Source organism: Symphodus melops (assembly GCF_947650265.1).
Source record: "Symphodus melops genome assembly, chromosome: 18".
Lineage (NCBI taxonomy): Eukaryota > Metazoa > Chordata > Actinopteri > Labriformes > Labridae > Symphodus > Symphodus melops.
This window is the reverse complement of record NC_136708.1, coordinates 17,518,784-17,537,267: the sequence shown is the minus strand read 5'-3', so window position 1 is coordinate 17,537,267 and position 18,484 is coordinate 17,518,784. Positions and strand designations below refer to the sequence as shown.

Here is an 18,484-nt window from a genome sequence, read left to right as displayed (position 1 = left end):
GATGGGCTTACATTCTTTTTTTCCAGTGCTGCCACAGTCAGATACACTTGTCTATTAGAGGAAAACTTCATCTACTCTACTCATCTGGCAAATCAGACGTCACAGGCCAGTGGATGTATGTGCTGGTTTCGTCGATAACACCGTATTAAGTGGAGGGGACGTGTCAGCTGCAGGAGTGGGCTTAATCCAATCAGCAGAGTAATTAAAAACACACAGCACAGCAGCCCTCGTGGCTGATGGCTGCAGTGTCAGAGCCCAAATTCAGCATTTAGCGCAGAGAGAGGAGAGCAGTAGTCACCACAGCTGCTGAGCAATACAACTACGATCTACAGAATTATTACAGAGGGCTTTAACTTCCTTGGCACTCTCTTTATTATCCACACTCCCTTTTCTATTATGGTATTTTTCACATTCATCTTAGTGTTTTCATTCATCTGCCTGTTTTGTTTTCTCATCGGCCCTCTGTTTATAGCATTAGCTACTTTCATTTCCCAGTTTCATTGCGCTCAGTTTCTTCCTCATTAATTAACACCATCAACCTTCTCCAAAATTAGCGTCCCCAGTGTTGCTTGAGCTGCAGCCAGCATGCAGTTGGACAACAAACCACCAGATGTCACCCACGCCTCAGTGCCTTCAATCTGTATTTTTATGAGGCGTAATGAATTTTTATTTTGGCACAGTGTCACACTGGTGCTTGCTGCATAACAGCACAAGGATTCTTTTTAAAGAGATGAACCCAAAGTCAATTTTGCACACGTTAAAGCAGCAGAATTGCAGCGATGCAGCAGAAGCAGCAACAGGATGCTCTTCCTCTGATGATGCATTACTGGAGCACATTGTACGTCTTGGCTCCACGCTTGGTGCAGTTTTATCTGGTTGAACCGGTGACTTGGCCATCCTTCTTTCAGCCTCCGAGGGCCACTCTCCATCCTGTGTGCAGCCGAGCGTGAATCTGCAGCTCGGGGATTGCTCGGGATGTGTGACAGGCTGCCTAGGAGAGGGGTAATTCCGAAGGGTCAGTTGAAGTAATAGGGTAATCTATTATACAGTCCAACTCTTTCTTCCTCCTCCTCCCCCCCCCCCCCCCCCCCCCCCTTCTCTCAGTCTTACGCTTTCTCGCTGCCTCTGCCCTTGCATCAGCATTTCGTGAGGACAAATGAGGAGTAGAGTTTAACTATGCACATTCCTGCTGCCCTCCTGCAGAGCCCAGCACTTTCTCAATTAAACTGGAGACCGTCTGCCGCCATGATTCAAAGCCCACCCCCTGCAGAGCTCACACACTGTACACACACACACACACACACACACACACACACACACACACACATAGCTCTGCTCCAGCATTGTGTGACAGTATCCTCTGTGTCATATATTTGTCGTGTTGCTTGTGTTATAACGATCACACAAACAGTGACAGAACACGGGGATAAGCAAGAAGCGAGTCTAATTCATCTTAAAGGACAGGTGTATGTATTTTTCTTTGCATATATGGTTCATATATTACAGGTTTAAGCAGAGATTGAAGACATGTTTTTGTGTCTGTCCTGGTATTTAAAGTATATTTTCCCTGCTTTGGAAGCCGACGTTTCCCACCATCTTTACTTTATCACACTTTCCCCTTTATTAATCAATCCCAATCATTGTTACAATCATTTTTAATCCTGTTCGTCGTCTGTTTTACTTTTCTCAGATTTCTTTCTTGAAAAGTCCACTCACGGTGACGAACCAATTAAAACTTTGCTTTCCTCCACCTTCTGCCTTTTCTTCAACCCTTATCGCCCCCATCCCTGACATTTTTCTCTCTCCATTTTAGTCCCACCTCCCAGAGAGACAGAGAGAGAGAGAGAGAGAGAGAGAGAGAGAGAGAGGGAGAGAGAGAGAGAGAGAGAGAGAGAGAGAGAGAGAGGGATGGGGGAGAGAGAGAGAGAGCAGCCACATCTCCTCCTCTTCCTCCTCTCAGCTCCCTTCTCTCCCCCCACACGCTCATTCACTCTTCCCTCGGATGCAGACTGGATGCAGACGGGGGATTTCCAGCAGCTTCCTGAGTCTGTCCTCCCTCTCCTCTCCTCTCCTCCCCTCCTCCTTCTCCTCTTCCTCCTCCTCTTCCTTCAATAATCCGGAGCTTCCTCTTCTCCTGCTCCTCATCCACCAGGATGTGGCACTCGGTGGCTCTACTCCTCTCTGGATTTTTTGCTTTGATTCATGGTGAGCCTGCACGTCTGTCTCTCATTCTCTCTCTGTCTTTTTTAGTCTATCTTCATTCAGATTTTAGGAATCAGATTGCAGCGGTGGCACTGTAGTGTCAAATTGTCATTTTTTAAATAGAAATTGGTGTTAGTGGTCTAGATGCTTTTTTCCGTGAATTGAAAAAAATGCCAGGAAGAGAAAAGTGAGAATCTGGCTCACCTGTTTGCTTGCTTGTGTACAATTTGGACAACTCTCTTCATGTTCATTTTACTGGATACAAAACACTATAAGTTGACCCAGAGGTTACACACCTCCCTTTACACACCTCCATGCGTAGATGTTTTAACAGGCTGATTGTTCTATGCCGCGAGGCAGATGACAGAAGAAGAATCCAAGCTTTCATAACAAATCACAGCTTTTCTTTCCCTCATTGCCAGAGCCTCTTCTGCTTCAAATCTGCATGCATGTCAGGGGATCTCATCCCACAGAAAACAGGTTACTAAGTGACCAACTGAATCGCACATATAGATCGTCTCTTCCATCTTGACTCCATGTTGTGTTGTGTTGTGATGTGATGCTGCAGCTGAGCTGATGGAACTCTGGGCAGCAGAAGTAATAGCTGAATGTGAAGGCGGACAGTGAATGACAGAGCAAAGACAACTTTCCCTACAGGCAGAGACAGCAAAATCCTTTCTTGTTTGTTTTCGTAAGACTTTAAATTTTTTTTTTTTTAAAAGTCTAGAATGAGGACGGATAAGGCAAAAGTTTCAGACTGGATTGCTGCAAACAAGAACTCTCTAAACTCAGAACCCCCACATTTTTAAGTCAGAAAATAACAACTCCTCCACATTTTATGAAAACAACTCATCCACATCATGTTCAGCATCTTCTTTCCAGTGCATTATTTATGTTGCATAACATCAAACTGAATGAAATCCTTAAGTCCAAGACCCCCTCTTTTTAGTTTTGTTTTTTTGCGTCCCTTTAGCAACAAGCAGAGAAATCCAATATATTTGAAAGTCAGTTCCTTGTACAGTTGCCTGAACAAATACACCATGTTTGGATTAGCTGTTTAGATGGACACACTGATTAATACGCATAAAAGAAGCAAATTTGACCTTCACATTTAAAACTGCTCTGACATTTGTAGTTTACACAGTCTGCTGGCACTTATTTCTTTCATAGACATTTCTATACCCAACACGTTACATGTAGCACCTCTGAGCATTTCCAAATACTGTTGCTCTAATATACTCTCATTAGTGCCAGTTATGTCTCTTATGGTCTAATTAGATAGCTGTTTGTTTGTCTGAGGGTACCCTCAGAATCTTTCTCCTGTTAGTTGATTTCTTTCTGTATATTTTAATATCAATGTGAAATACTCTGACTGAGGAGTTTGACCTCTCCTGAATAATTTATCAGCAAAGGTTAGACCATAAGAGTTGAGATTAGTGTGCTGTTTTGATTTCTGCTGATTTCATCATTATATCTTCCTGCATCTCTTTTCTTTTGGATGTATTGATGGATAACAAAGTTGAGTTCCTGAGAATTTTCATTTTCAGCATTCATTTCTGCCCGACTCAGACCTTAAAATCTCTCAAGTAGTGAGTTTGTTTCCCGGCAGGATGCAAATGCAAACTAAACAAAGGAGATGGAAGGCAAGGACTCAAATTGTGGCAGAGGTGCTTTTAGCAGTTAAAGAAAACGTGTGAATGTTCTCACTATCATTATTATTATTTTTTTTTTTCTTGAATTTTATACTCTATTAATCCCCAGGGGGGAAATTCTGGTTCTGTTATCCTGTAATGCATGAACTGTAAGAACCTAGTATTTCAGCGTTGTAATTAGAAACACTGACATGCATAGAGCATTCGATGTAAGCTTGTTTACCTTTGAATCCATCACAGCACAAAGAGTCTCTTAAAGCTTTGGTTGACCTTATAGGTCAGCAGCAGGAGAGCTGCTTGTTTCTCACAGGTGAACTCTGAATTCTCTTCTGTCGTTCTGCTTCTCCAGTGTCACTGCAGGGTCCTCACCAGAGGAACCTGCTGAAAAACCTCCTGAAGGACTACAACCGGATGGAGCGGCCAGTAGGCAATGACTCCCACCCTCTCACTGTGGTGTTCACCCTCAGTTTGATACAGATCATGGACGTGGTGAGTGTGTACAGCTGCTGTGTTTCTTAAACCCCCAGTGTACGACATCTACGTTAAAGTTGCACGAGTATTTATTTAGAGACACATACATACAGGATACAAAGAAGGCCTCTAGTTTGTATCTTAATTTTAATAAACATTTTTAGAAATCATCATTTGGTCTTTATACATTTGAATATGCCTGAAACCGTGATTTTGAATATAGTATATATTAGTATAGTATATATAGTATATAGTTGAATATAAAACCAATCAAAATGAATCCTTACACTTCTGTATGATCCACAAAAGCATTAAAGTAATTTTTTTTTATATAGTAATTTTTTAATGTCTTTAACCTAGCAGGGATGGGTGACAGATAAAGGGATTTACAGCACACTGCAGAGACAGCCTTTGTTTACAATATCCAGTTATCCACTAACATTCTCAGTAAGTGATGAGTTGGCTGCCAAAAGACAGCAGGATGACATTTTTGTTAGAAAAGCTGCGTATACATACACGGGACCAGATCAGCAAAGGGATATAAAGTGCAGCTTTGAGGGTGCTGAAACTGACACAAACCAAAAGTTCCTCACAGGAGCTTTAATATTGATCATAAAAGTGACATACTTTTCAGCTTTTGGATTAATAAGTCAGCTTTGATGTCTCTTAACAAGGATGTAAAATAAGATTTAATGAGCTGCCTTGTGAGTTTGCAGAAGTAACAATTTATTAAGAAAAGAGACATGCATAGTTTTTTCTTAAAGGGGACATATCATAAGAAATCCACTTTTACAGTGTTTTTGAACATTTATTTGGGAAACCTGAGAGTCTACCAACCCACAAAATGTGAAATACATCCATCCAATCCTTTGTTTGTGGTCTGCTTAAATCTTACAGTGAAACACAACACAGAGAAAAATGCTCTGTTTTATATGTGCTGTCCTTGTGACGTCGCAGTGGGATTCTGTTAAAAAATCCCCTCCCCTCCCCTGGTATCTCCACTCATGGACTCCACCCCCAGCCTAGAAAACATTTGCGCAGGTCCGCCATTTTTATTCTCGCTACAAAGGAGTGATGTCTACACGGAAATCTCAGCGGGAGGGCTCATTGCATTTAAAGAGACACACACCAAAACAGAGCGTTCTGAGAGAGCTGGTTTATACAGGTTAACAAACCACCTCTGGTGCTTGATCCATGTTATATTTTAACCAAAGCACAGCTCAGATTTTTCATTTAGACCACTGGAGACTGTTTGAAAAGGTGGAAAAGGGTATAATGTGTCCTCTTTAATGTTTTGCAGGATGAGAAGAACCAGGTCCTGACTACTAACATATGGCTCCGGATGGTAAGGACATTAGTGAGAAATATGTCCCGAGAAAGCTTTCATTTGAACTTCGTTATGCAGCCGATAACATGTAAATGAAGTTAATGACTCACTCAAAACATATTTGATTTGAGGCTGTTATACACAAATATCTTTTTACCCATGCAAAAATGATAAAAGTAAGACGTTTTATTCGCATAGATTCTATTAGATCTCAACTTGACATCAGAGGAGTCTGGAGCTAAAGCAGCCTGTCTGTGTAGACCAGAGGGATTAAGACTGTGTCTGTGTGTATTTGTGTTGAAGAGTTGGTTTGACCACTACCTCCAGTGGAACCAGAGCGAACATCCCGGCGTAAAAAACCTCCGCTTCACCACAGATCAGGTGTGGACACCAGACATCCTGCTGTACAACAGGTAAAACACGCTCAAACACTTGAACACACACACCTCCTACATCCACGTTATATTCCAACAAGTAGTGTCACTCCCCCTTCTGTCCTTCCTCAGTGCAGATGATGACTTTGACTCCACCTTTAAGACCAACGTGCTGGTGAATTCCAGTGGCTACGCAGAGTATCTGCCTCCAGGTAACGCTCTTCTTCTTCATGCCCTCATTTTTTCATCCCTCTCTCCCCTTCCTATCACTCTCCTCGCTCCCCACGGTGCAACGGCGGAATCTCGTTCTGCAGTCTCTGCACGTCGCCCTTGTTTGTACATTGACATTAATATTTTATTAGTTTAAAACAGGATCCCTGGGTTACTCACTGGTTACAGATTCCCAGCGATACCTATAAATAGGAGACGCTCGCCTCCTCAGTTTCCTATCTTTACCTCAACGCAAGACCTGTGCAAGCCTGTGAAAGTCAAACCTCCTGGGTTTCCATGTCTTTTTTGTGCTTTCTGAGTCGTCTCTTTATACGTCAGATTTTTCAGATTGAGATTAAAACCCTGATGCCAGTTGGGGGGGGGGGGGGGGGGGGGTTGAGTCGAATGGCCTTGTGAAGAAAATGTCGAGGAAAGTCACCCTATCAATTCCAGTGAGGGGCCATGTTTATTAATATGCTTCTGCTGAATGTAAATACAGCGATCTGAAAACATTCCAATTAGGGGGAATATAAAACAAGGCAGAGCCGAGGAAGAGAGGCTTTAACAACGGGACTAATGAGAAAGAAAGCAGGAAAGTTGGTGTAGAAGAATGAGCAGCAAACCAGCCTTTTCTGCCTTCCTCGTACATGACAGGTTTTAGTTCCAGTGGTCTTTTTTTTCCCGGGGCTGTTACCGTCAGTAAATAAAAGGCAACAGGTCCGTGGGTGGCAGGCTTGGAGCAGGAGGTTTGACACAGTAAATAATTCAAAAGGTGGAGCATGCCAGGTGTCTGCTGCACACCATTGTTTGAAGAATGACACCGTAGCTGCAGAAGCTGTTCTGTTGTTTTGTTTGGGTTCGTTGGTAAAACAAGAGATAAGGTGTAACAGGTTTCATGGGTCATATCTCAACTGGGTAACATTTGCAAACAGTGGATTTTGTCTTCGGGGTTGTAATGCCGTCTTGGAAGTGGTTCTCCAAATGAATGGAGTTTTATGTGAATATGCTGAAATAGAGAGAGAGAGAGAGAGAGAGAGAGAGAGAGAGAGAGAGGGATGGGGGGAGATTGTTCCAAGCTGTGGAAAGATCCAAGTGTCTTGTTTGTGAGCGTTTCTTCAAGGATATCTGTGGAAAGCAGATTGCATGAACGTGCACAGAACAGTGGACTGTGAAGAAAGCGCTTTTACTCCATCAGCCTCAATGAGTGACTCAGGAGCTCATAATGGAAGTAATTATAAAGACATCATCCCCATGAAGCAAAGGAAACCCTTTGTGAAAGCGTGGTGGGAGTAACCTTATCTGAGAGGGCAGGGAGTGTTCAGACAAACAAAATGTATTTCTTCATCTAAACTTTGCGTCATTGCTCATCTTTGAGTCCAACCTGCTAACATCTTTTTCTCTTCTCCCAACTTATCCTTTCCTCTGCTCTGAAGGCTGATTTGCATGTCGGCGACCTCATAATGAATGTATTTAAGGGCTGTGAGGCTTCATCGGTATTTTGCTTCTGTGTGCGTCCGAATGTCTCCACAGACTTGATTCGTTTATTTCAGTAATTACTTTGAGGGCCAGAGTTTGTCAGAGACCACTGCCAGGTTCATTGTGACTCCCAGTTGAGGAGGAGGATGTCTGGTGCGAGTGTGTCTTCATGATTTTTTTATTTTTTTATTTTTTTGCTCGCCTATGCGTGCAATCTCATTTTCAGTTTCACCGTTGATGATTCTTTCTATTGCTGAACCACCAGGCGGACAGCCTCTACTGCTTACAGAAAAGAATACTTAAAACCTGAGAAAAACGACACTGCTGCCAGTTCTTTTAAACACATTTCTTTGATGGGACTTTCTTTCTAATCTCGAGTCATTCTGCAGACTCAATTCACACACAGTAACCTATGTGTAGACTTGCACAATGTTCATGAAAATCCAATTTCAGTGTGCGCTCTTTTTTGGAATGCAGTGTTGTGTATAAAATATGTACCTTTGCAGAGTGAAGAAGTCAGTCTGTAAGGCTGCAAAGATATGAAATGTATGAAAGAATCTTTCTGACAGGCAGCTTAATATTCAGCACAGGTTTCCAGCACATCACAAGTGGTCCTCTGATACATCCTTTCATTGTCACCTTTGTGCGGGGACTTGCGGGGGTCAATGTTGTCATTTAATCGATTGATTGTGGAGCTTTGTCTCTCGGCCTCTTTGTTCTTTTGTCTTTCTTTGTCTCTCTGTCAGGAATTTTTATGAGTACATGTAACGTGGACGTGCGCTGGTTCCCCTTCGACATTCAGAGGTGTGAGTTGAAGTTCGGCTCTTGGACATACGACGGTTGGCTGCTGGACCTTCAGATGAACGATGCCGACATCTCAGGCTACATGCCCAACGGAGAGTGGGACCTGATAGGTGAGTAAGGTGGAAACATCAAAACACATACAGCCATGAAGCAGCTGAGTGACTCTTTCTGTTTCTGTTCTTGCAGGAGTTCCAGGCACGAGAAGCGAGGCCTTTTATGATTGTTGCAAAGAGCCGTACCCGGATGTGACTTTCGTTGTGACGATACGCAGGCGGACTCTCTACTATGCCCTGAACCTCCTCATTCCCTGCGTGCTGCTGTCTTCGATGACTCTGCTCATCTTTGTACTGCCAGCTGACTCTGGGGAGAAGATCTCACTGGGTAAGTGAATTAAAAAGAGCGACGATGGAGGAAATAGTTGGACAAGAAGCAGTTTCAGGCGGGTAAAAAGACATGCCGGTATGAAGTGGGCTGTTCAGTTATTTGACTCAGATCTTGGCACAGGGAATACAGAGCAATGGAAACCAATGTGATCCTCAGTGGACGTTAATCAAGATGAAACATGATGCACAATCTTGCAGTCTGTCTTCCCTCCATCATCATTAAATCTGGATTGTTTCTCAGTTCCAAATATGAAATACATTTGCCGGTCTTCTGACTTCCCCAGTCAACATGGATTTGAGTTGTACGAAACATTGTCATCATCTTTGGAAAAAAGAAAGAGAATAGACTTGAACTTGTTCAGTGCTTATAGTCTTCTGACTACTTAAAGCGCTTTTACATTGCAGGTTATGCTTACCTATTCACCCATTGGCGGCAGAGGTTTCTTTGTAAAATGACTAACAGAAGTAACCGATCCCATTTATGCTCCTACAAATTAGTGGGTGCAAATAGGGGTTACGTTTCTTGCCCAAGGAGAATCAAACCCGCGACCATCCAGTTAAGAGACGACCGACTCCGCCAGCTGAGCCACAGCCGTTGTTTATTACACTAAGACATCCCCTGGACATTTGTCATGAATGGAAGTAAGCTTTAAGCTGCAGCAAGAACGTTTTATTTTGTGTCGGTCTCAGTGGCCCTCTTACACAAAGCAGTACAGCCCATCTCTTGTCCTCCACATGCATATGTAATGTCTGTAACAAGAAAACCCTCCTGCTGTATTTAAACAGTAAATAAAGGCACTTCACAGTCACCAGTCTGTGAGATGTAAATCTCGTTTTATACAGACCATATGGCAGCAGTCACAGACATTATATATGCAGTACCTATGTAGAAATAATTCATCTTCTTCCAGATGGTCTCGCATGCTTTTGTAGCTCATACAGAGATGTGAGTCGTCTCCGCCTGTTTCAGGGCCAACTCTTTCGATGTGTTTTAAAATGCTCTAACCATTCTTTTGACCAGGCTGTAAACATGTTTGTTGTTTTTTTTTTGACTGCTGTTCAGAATTTTAATGCAGGACTCTTTGGGCTTTGAGGCTTTAAAGAAGCTGCAGTTAAGTCTGACAGCTCGTGTTGGATACAAATGTTTTTCACAGCAGGAGATGAGAGCTGGAGTTTTGAATCAAAGCTCTGCCTTTTTAACCTCGCCCCTGTGATCCACGAGAGGTTTAGGCAGTAATGAGAATATCTTGACCCCTATCAGAGGTGGATGCTGGGTTGGTTCTGGGACCAGCTGGGATGGTGCACATGCAGGACAGAGCAGAGGAAGAGATGAGGAATTGTGCAGCTTAAATAGACTGGGAGGCTGCATTTGGCGATGGTTGTGGACAGTGAGAAATGTTAGGTGTGTATGAGGTGAAGCCCAAATTAACTTCCTGAACTGGTGCTGCTTACTTCACACATCAACTTTAAAAGTTTAAGGGGAATGAACGTGTGGATGAGTGACATGTTTCCATGAGGGAGTGTCGCTAAAGACGAAGAAGTGTTCTGAAAGAAGCAGGAGGAGAAAATGTGGCGCTGAGAGAGAGGACAGAGAGATAAAACAGAGAGATGATAAATGTGAGTAGAAGGAGCGGAGACGGATGGGTGAGGGAAGAGTGTAACATAAAGGAAGCTCAAACTCGAAGAATCCAAGAAGGATGATAGAGGAGGACAGGAAAAGGAAGTGGAGGGGGGGCGGAGGAATAAGAAAAGGTGGGAGACAATCAAATCAGACAATTATAGGCTGGAAAAAGAGGGAGGAAGCCATGCTGCAAGCTAACACCAGCTGCAAACAGATAATATCTGTTTTACGCTTTTTAGAACACAAGATGGGTAATATTGTCCTCATCAGGATAGACTCCAACACAGATTTAACAGATTCTGGAGACATACAAAAATACTTACCACATTTATATTTAAGACAGGCATGTAAAGAAATGTGTCTATCAAAAACTGTAAACGAACCCCAGCACATCATTTAACTGATAAGAATACATGTATTTGCACTTTTGTGATACTTGACTACAGGAAACAAAGAGTTTTCTTTTGCTTTGTATGATTGTTTATGGACTATCTTTAGTTTACAAAATTTTACAAAATGAAAGAAAACCCATTTTTACAGACAAAACAATTAAAAAATAAGTAAAAAAAATCCTCAGCAGATAATTATAGAGGCTGTATTCTGGTTTGTATTATAAGAGCCAGAATTTTCCCTTAAAACGTCTAAAAACAGAGATAAATGTGACTCACTGTTTTAGTTGGAGGGGACTCTATAGAACGCAGCGACAGCTTTGTCAAAGCACATCCTTAACCTCCAACACAGCATGCATTACGCAGCATTTCTCTACAGAAACAAAAAAATGCAAAGTCTTTTACACACGGCCAATTAACCTATTGATGTAATTAAGGCTGGTGAATTGATTGTGGGGAGAGAGCTTACACACTGCCTTCCAGGAAAAGACTCTGTCACTCCTCTGATGGAGGACACATGGGGACAAAGTGACTGGGCTTTCAGGGTGAGAGGAGACGGCTTTCAAACAGAAGAAGTTCCATTTCTGAGAACAATGACAACATAAAGAAGCATTTTTTTAATTTCCTTAAAAGGTGGACATAATTTATCTCTACATCTAAGAGTTTTAATTGAATGCTTCTGAGTTATGCCAGCAAAGCACTCCTTTATTCTGTCTGTGTGGAGGTGGACTAATGAAGATGGAGATGATCTTCACAGCGTATGGGCTGCGTGCGTGTGTGTGTGTGTGTGTGTGTGTGTGTGTGTGTGTGTGTGTTGTGTGTGTCTATAGCTGATGGCTATATTTGCTGTACAGAAGTGCTTTTTTGCTGTATGGTTACAGAATGTCAAGATGTAATTCACTGTTTGAGTATTCGACGGTCATTTACATAATTGGAACCTGAGTGTGACCATTTATCAAAAACCAAAACACACTGATGTGAAAGTAGTAATGAGAACGTACGAGGACTCAGGCAGGGGTCAAGATGTTGATTACTGAGCACAATGCAGATGTAAAATGAAGGTCTTATATCTGTGTATCTGTCTACCTGCAGGCATCACAGTGTTGCTGTCTCTCACCGTTTTCATGTTGCTGGTTGCAGAGATCATGCCGGCCACATCCGACTCTGTCCCCCTCATAGGTATGTGTTCACATGGTTCCTAACAGGCTGGTTGTTTAATTATGTCAAACACTTTCATCAATGTAGGATCTTTGAATAATTTTCAATTTGTTGTCATGATGTTTTCCTTGTTTCCATGGTTTCCATTTGGCAGTTAATAATTGGACTTGAATTACGTGTCCAAGATGGTTTTGGTGACCCAGCTGTTGGTCAAGCCAGGATTAATTACACACCAGTTTACTCACTGCTTTCATTCAATGTGTTGCACTATTAGAGGTTGCTCCAACATAAGTTACAGGTTAAATCTTACACCTGTAGACATCCATAAAATGTCAGGGAGTATGGTTTTGAAGGGTGGGGTATCTCGGAGGGATAAGGAGGCACAGTAGGTTCTCCATGATATACTTCATTATATTCTTCTGGAAAGGTACAATGACTTTGTTTTGTGATCCCGCTTTACTTTTCCATAGTGGAGCCAGAGATGATTTCATATGCGCAGTAATAGATCAATGTTAAATGAGCTTCTCTCCGAGTTGACAATTTTCCCAATCGATGTCACCGTTGTTTGACGCTATGCTGGAGGCTTTAATTATCACCTAATCAGAATGATTTGTCGTATTTGACATTTTCGTCATTGTTTGTGGATTAATGGCAGTTCAGAGGAGAGATGAAGTTATTTTCAATCGTTAATTTGACATGACACAATTAGGCCTCATGATGCTACAATAAAAAAAAAAATGTCAGGGGTTCACCAATTGCCATTAGCAGTCATCCTCTTGGACCATGAATGTCTGTAAATCAGATGCACATTTGTCTAATGGTGTAGATATTTCTCTGAAGCAAGATCTTGGACCAAGAACTGCAATAATTCTCCTGGCTTAAACTTCCTGGTGTGTGTAAAGAAATATTTGCAATATGTCCACCATAAAAAGAATTTGGATTAGTAGACACTACAACACATACACAACTACACAATTGTAGAACCATCAAATTCCAAAAACCTCAGTGGAGCCTAGCTTTATTTTCGCCATCTGTTTGCCTTAAAACTTCATTGGCTAAATTGATTGCGGGCGCCCGGCCGGAAATTATGTTTGCTGGGCTTAAATTTGCAGTCTGACACAGTTGTATTGCCATCTTTGCCTAAAGACACAAATTCTGGTCATTAAAATGCATAAATAAAAGAGTGGGTTTATAATCATCAGAGTGCTGAAGGCAGCATATTTATTTTGGGGGGAATAATTATCTCTCCTTATGCTGTGCAAATCTGTTTAATGCATCAGAAGTCTCAAAGAAGCTACGAGGAGGCGGACGTAGCAGCCGTAGATCCGAGACATTTCAAAAATTCATGGTACTTTTTTAGCCTTATTGGCTTTCTTTTTCGAAGGCCCTTCCTGCTGAAATGAAATGATCTCCCACATTCGCTATACTTCATGCTGAGAGGATACTGGTGAATCACACAAGTGTTTTTCTGATAACCTTGTAGAAAATAGAGGTGAAGAGTAGGAAATTGTGTGTGCCAGTAAGAATATTTCAAAATGATTATAGCACTGCTCCGTTCTCTTGTTCACCCAGGTCAGTACTTTGCCAGTATAATGATCATCGTTGGGATGTCAGTCATCGCCACTGTCATCGTTCTGCAGTATCATCACCACGATCCAAACGGAGGAAACATGCCCAAATGGGTGAGGCTGTGCTCAAACTATTCATCGTAACCTGTAGTGTATTACTGATACATACATCATGCTTTCCAGCTTGTAATGCCTGGTTAACTGCTGGTCGCCCTGTTTCAGATTTGATCTATTGCTTTAAGAATTCTCTATCAGCATTAGATCCACTCCCTCCTCTGCTCTGCCATTTTCGTCACATTTCTTCCATCTGTTACTCTACCTGTGCTCCTGCATGTCAGTCTCCTTTCTCTCATCATTCTCTGACTTCCTTGGCTATGACTCATCGGGCGGTGTCAGTCTGCCTGAGTGTTCCTCAGAAGCCTCGGCACTGACTCCAACAGGAGAAGTGTTTCAAAGAGCGCTGGATATGTGGGCGGATTTGATTTGACTCCCTCATCTTATTTTCCTTGACTTCTGTTCAAGGACCTTTTAAAGAAAAGTTTTTTTTTTCTCTCTAAAGTGAATATGTGAAATAGTAATATGTGGAAAAAATGGGTCTCAAATCGTGCCGTGAAATACAAACGTTTTGCACAGTTGGTTTAGAGAATAGCTGGTCTCTTTTTTACATGGGAGGATTTTCCTTTTTTTTCCGAAATGTAAATAAACAAATGACAACAATTGGCGGGTCTACATTGATCAATACTTTTACAAATATCTTGGCTGCAAAAGAGCGCAGAGGCTCTCTGTACTGATACATGACAAGGAGGCTCTGTTGATGAATGGCCTCTTCATACACTCGATGGTCAATTACCTAGATAATTGATGTGGTTCAGATGAGTGCAGCGAAACAACAGAGAGCATAATTGCAGCTATAGGGACAAACACAACATCACCAGCAGCAACAACAAGCCCCTTTACCTGACCAATTAACAAACACTCTGTGGAGACTAATTGAGCAGTCATCTGGATATTAGCCTCTCATTAGGTACCAGACACCCATCTGGATGCTGTTAGGCCAGTATGCCCTTTTCAAGGGACATTTGCTATAGTCTCTTTCCAAGGGAATTTTTCCATAATTTGGACAAGGAGACAAGGTGAGCAACGGGGAGAACAGAGCAGAAGAAAACAAGTTGAGAATTTGTAAACGGCAGCTAATTTTCTCTTTATCTTAAATCTGCAGTTTACTGAAGCATTCCTGCATGCTCATGATTGTATATTTAAGAGACAGTAATCTTGCAGTCAATCTCAGTGACTCCACCGTTTAAATCTAATGCTGTCTTTTTAAGTGTCCTCTCCGCTGGAAATTCATTTAAAGCTCAAAAAGCTTCTCTGCCTGAGGCGCTTAAACTGAGCCTCCCGGAGGATCTCATACTTCTTCTTATACAAGTGCAGCTGAAAATTGAAAGAAGAAGCAAGGTTGAAAACAGCACTGGCATCAATCTGACAATGAAACGAGGCTGTTCAACAAGCTTAACCAGCATCATGTGCAAGTCAAACTATGTGGGTGGCTCTCAATGCTTTAAAGCAACTTGTGATTTCCATCGCTTCTTCGTATGCGTTATTATTCTGCTACCTTCTACCCAGAACTTTGATTTTTACAAGTCTTTGTTTCTCTCTCTTTCTCACACAGGTTCAGCTTGTTTTGCTGCAGTGGGTGGCCTGGTTCCTGCGCATGAAGCGACCAGGCGAGAACGACGACCCAGAGCGGCCCCCCTGTGCCCCCCACTTGCGGCGCTGCTCATCGGGCTCCCAGAGCGGCAGCATCCCAAACCCTCAAGATCCCACCCTCCATCCGCTGCACCCACAGAACCTGGCTCCTCTCCAGACGGGGCCCCTGCACGCTGGGCACCCTCACCTCCACGCACAGTCGAGTGCCAACAACAACGGGAACCTTCTTTACATGGGCTTCCAGAGCATGGACGACCCTTCAATGCTCTCTGAGGCTCTACAGAGGAATAACCTCTCCTCAGGGCCTCCGCGAGTGGCAGGAAGCCCGCCTCCCCACCTCCCGTCTCAGTTCTGCAGCTCCCCACCACCTCCTACATCCAATATGGATACTGTAGGCTGCCCCAGCACTGTGTCCAGTGGAGGCGGCTTTGGAGGGGGACCAGGAGGGCTTGGAGGCTGCTCGTCTGCAGGGATAGGAGACCCCCAGCTGCAGGCAATCTTGGAGGAGGTGCGTTACATGGCGGACCGTTTCCGGGAGCAGGACGAGACTGAAAGCATGGCCGACCAGTGGAAATTTGCAGGCGCTGTAATCGACCGTCTGTGTCTGGTAGCATTCAGCGTTTTCAACATCATATGCACCATCTCGATCCTCATGTCTGCTCCTAACTTTGTGGAGGCTATGTCAAAAGACTTTGTCTGAAAGAAATCGGGGGAAAAAAGAGCAGAAAGTGCAAAGGAAAGGATGAAGGGAATTAAATATTGGATAAAGGATGGAGTGGGCCTGGATCCAAGGGAAAACAATTTCCAGTGGACTGTTGGCTCTGTGATTTGTGATCGGGAGAGAAATGGAAATGGAAAAAAAAAAATACAAAGGGTTTTCTTTGCAATACATTGTGTTTTGTAAGTGAAATAAAAGCAGAAAACGGATGAGGAAGGGGATACAAAGTGAACTTAAAATGAGATTAAGGTGAGCAGGGTGCTTTCTCAGAATGTTGACATGGTGGAATGGATTTTTGTTTTTGACTGAGATTTTCCCACCGAAATCAGGAGAAAGAGAAGTTAGAAAAGGAAAAAATAAAGAAAAGATTCTAATGCAACCTCTGGAAAGAACAATCCTAAAGCGAGGGAGAGAAAGAGAGAAAAAGAGATGGGCATTAGATAGGACAAGATAAATAAGACTGACATTTGGCTGTTTTATTTTCTCAAGCAGGGAAGACAGTCCTTCACTCCCACATGTCGAAAAAAGACTCCATCGTTTAAAGTGATGTGAGGAGGAGAGTTTGGGCAGAAAGAAAGAGACTTTTACAAGGACAGAAGACAAAGGGCAGTTCAGAATGACGGACTGTTCATCCCCCTTGACAATTGTTAATGTTGTGAAGTTGGATATTAAAAATGCCAAGTTAAGATCAGGAACTCTGCAGCAGAGAGGAAAAGGAGATGATCTCATCTATCATTCATCTAATGACCGTCAAATTGAAAGACCTTGGATAATCTTTAAGACTAATCAGCTTTTAAAAGATGAAGACCTTCTCTGCTCACACACCACTTTAAATATCCGAGGCCGTATCTCGTTGAGATGATTGCCAATCTGCAACAATCAGCAGAGATCAAAAGCTGCACAGCAGCGGGCACAGTGTGCTGTGCTTATCGCGACAAGAAACTGAATTAACTGGTCATCAATGATGCAATGGCCAGTCGCTGCACCACAGTGAAGGCTTGAAGCAATTATTACTCATTGAACAGTTACCTAACTGTATCCGGCAGGTCCTGATAGACTTACAGATCTCACTGGATTTCATACTTAAGGTTTAAACACTGAAATGGTGTGTGTTTAATAGAACATTAGAGGCACAAAAAGAGGGAGAGATCATTAAAAAAAAAAAAAAGTAATCTGTCTGGAAAAGAAAAATCCCATCAAAGTGCTGTCTGTTATCATGAGTGATTTCACATCTTAAATGAATGACGAGACTTCAATAGAGCTGTTTTTCCCTGGGTATGACCTCAGCCTCTAATGGGCTGATTTAAAAGGTTTAAATGCACAGTTAAACTTCAGCATCAGAACAAAAATGGCAACCACTAAAGTCAAATTGGTCTTAATGATTTTGGCTTTGGTCAAATCAAACTCTTTCTTGTTCTTTTCGAGAGTCAGACAACATAAACAACTGTCTTGTGTCTCTGCTGCAGGTCAAATGAATACATGGTTAGCCTAGCTTAGCTCAAAATCTTTTTGATCTTTTTTTTTAAATTAAATCTCATTTTAACAAATTCAAGTTGTATTGTACACAAGCAATCAACTGAAATCTATGCAGTAGCCCATAGTGCTCTGAAAATATCCACTTTGGGGTGCTGGTAGCTGAGTAGGTGTCCCATGTATCGAGGCGATACAGTCCTTGTTACAGTGACCACAGATACGATGCCTGATCCTGCCATTCCTTAGTGCATGTCATCCTCGACTTCAAAAAAATCATATTCACAATACAGGTTTTGCTGATTGACGTCATATGGCATCTGGAAATCTCAGATGCTGGTCATTTATTGTAAAGACAATATAATGTCGACTCTGTTGGGACATTATTCAAGTTCAAACAATGTATTTGATTTTCTTTAGAGCTAAGCAACAGTTAACATTAGCATTTAACCACACTGGAGTACAACACTATAACAATAATCGACCCTGAGCATGACACCACAGGACAATGACATTTTACTGGTTAAAAAGTCTACATCTTTATAGCTCCATATAGAGTGAATTAATTAGTCTATAGTTAAAAAACAAGGACGTGATTGCGGACATAGCCCAAGATTATCAAAGAGTAAGTGTAAGTGTACCCTTACCATTTGTGCTCTGTATAAACGCTCAGTGTGTCTGGGCTTTACTGATTTACAGCTTGCGTCACACTCCCTTCAAAATTCAGAACCATGTGGTAGCAGCTTTGGGGCATTTCTGATGAAAGGGAAAATAAAGAAATATCAGGGAAAAAACAGCAATTACAATGTGATGTTCTGTAGGCTATTTGGAAAACAGTATCGTTTAAATAGCAGGTTGTTATGTACGTCTTACACAGCCCATGATAGTCTTTAACTGGAGAGAAACGTGACTGTATACTGCACCTCTGCAGTGTTTCTTTGCATTGTAGTGGCA

The 18,484-nt window shown here is 42.3% G+C and overlaps 1 protein-coding gene and 1 long non-coding RNA gene across 2 annotated transcripts; one reads left to right on the top strand and one right to left on the bottom strand.

The window, feature by feature from the left end:
• Positions 1 to 1,959: 1,959 nt before the first annotated feature.
• Positions 1,960 to 17,556, top strand: chrna11 (cholinergic receptor, nicotinic, alpha 11). The gene is made up of 10 exons (XM_079367558.1): positions 1,960 to 2,205; positions 4,204 to 4,343; positions 5,626 to 5,670; positions 5,956 to 6,065; positions 6,159 to 6,238; positions 8,459 to 8,626; positions 8,703 to 8,897; positions 12,002 to 12,088; positions 13,640 to 13,749; positions 15,305 to 17,556. The coding sequence occupies exons 1-10, from the start codon at positions 2,154 to 2,156 to the stop codon at positions 16,040 to 16,042; spliced, it is 1,725 nt and encodes a 574-aa protein (XP_079223684.1). The 5' UTR covers positions 1,960 to 2,153; the 3' UTR covers positions 16,043 to 17,556.
• LOC306839085 lies at positions 11,124 to 12,117 on the bottom strand. Its single transcript, XR_013781151.1, has 3 exons — positions 12,027 to 12,117; positions 11,379 to 11,493; positions 11,124 to 11,282 (listed from the first exon to the last, which is right to left on the bottom strand). It is a non-coding gene; the product is annotated as an uncharacterized lncRNA (long non-coding RNA).
• Positions 17,557 to 18,484: the final 928 nt, after the last annotated feature.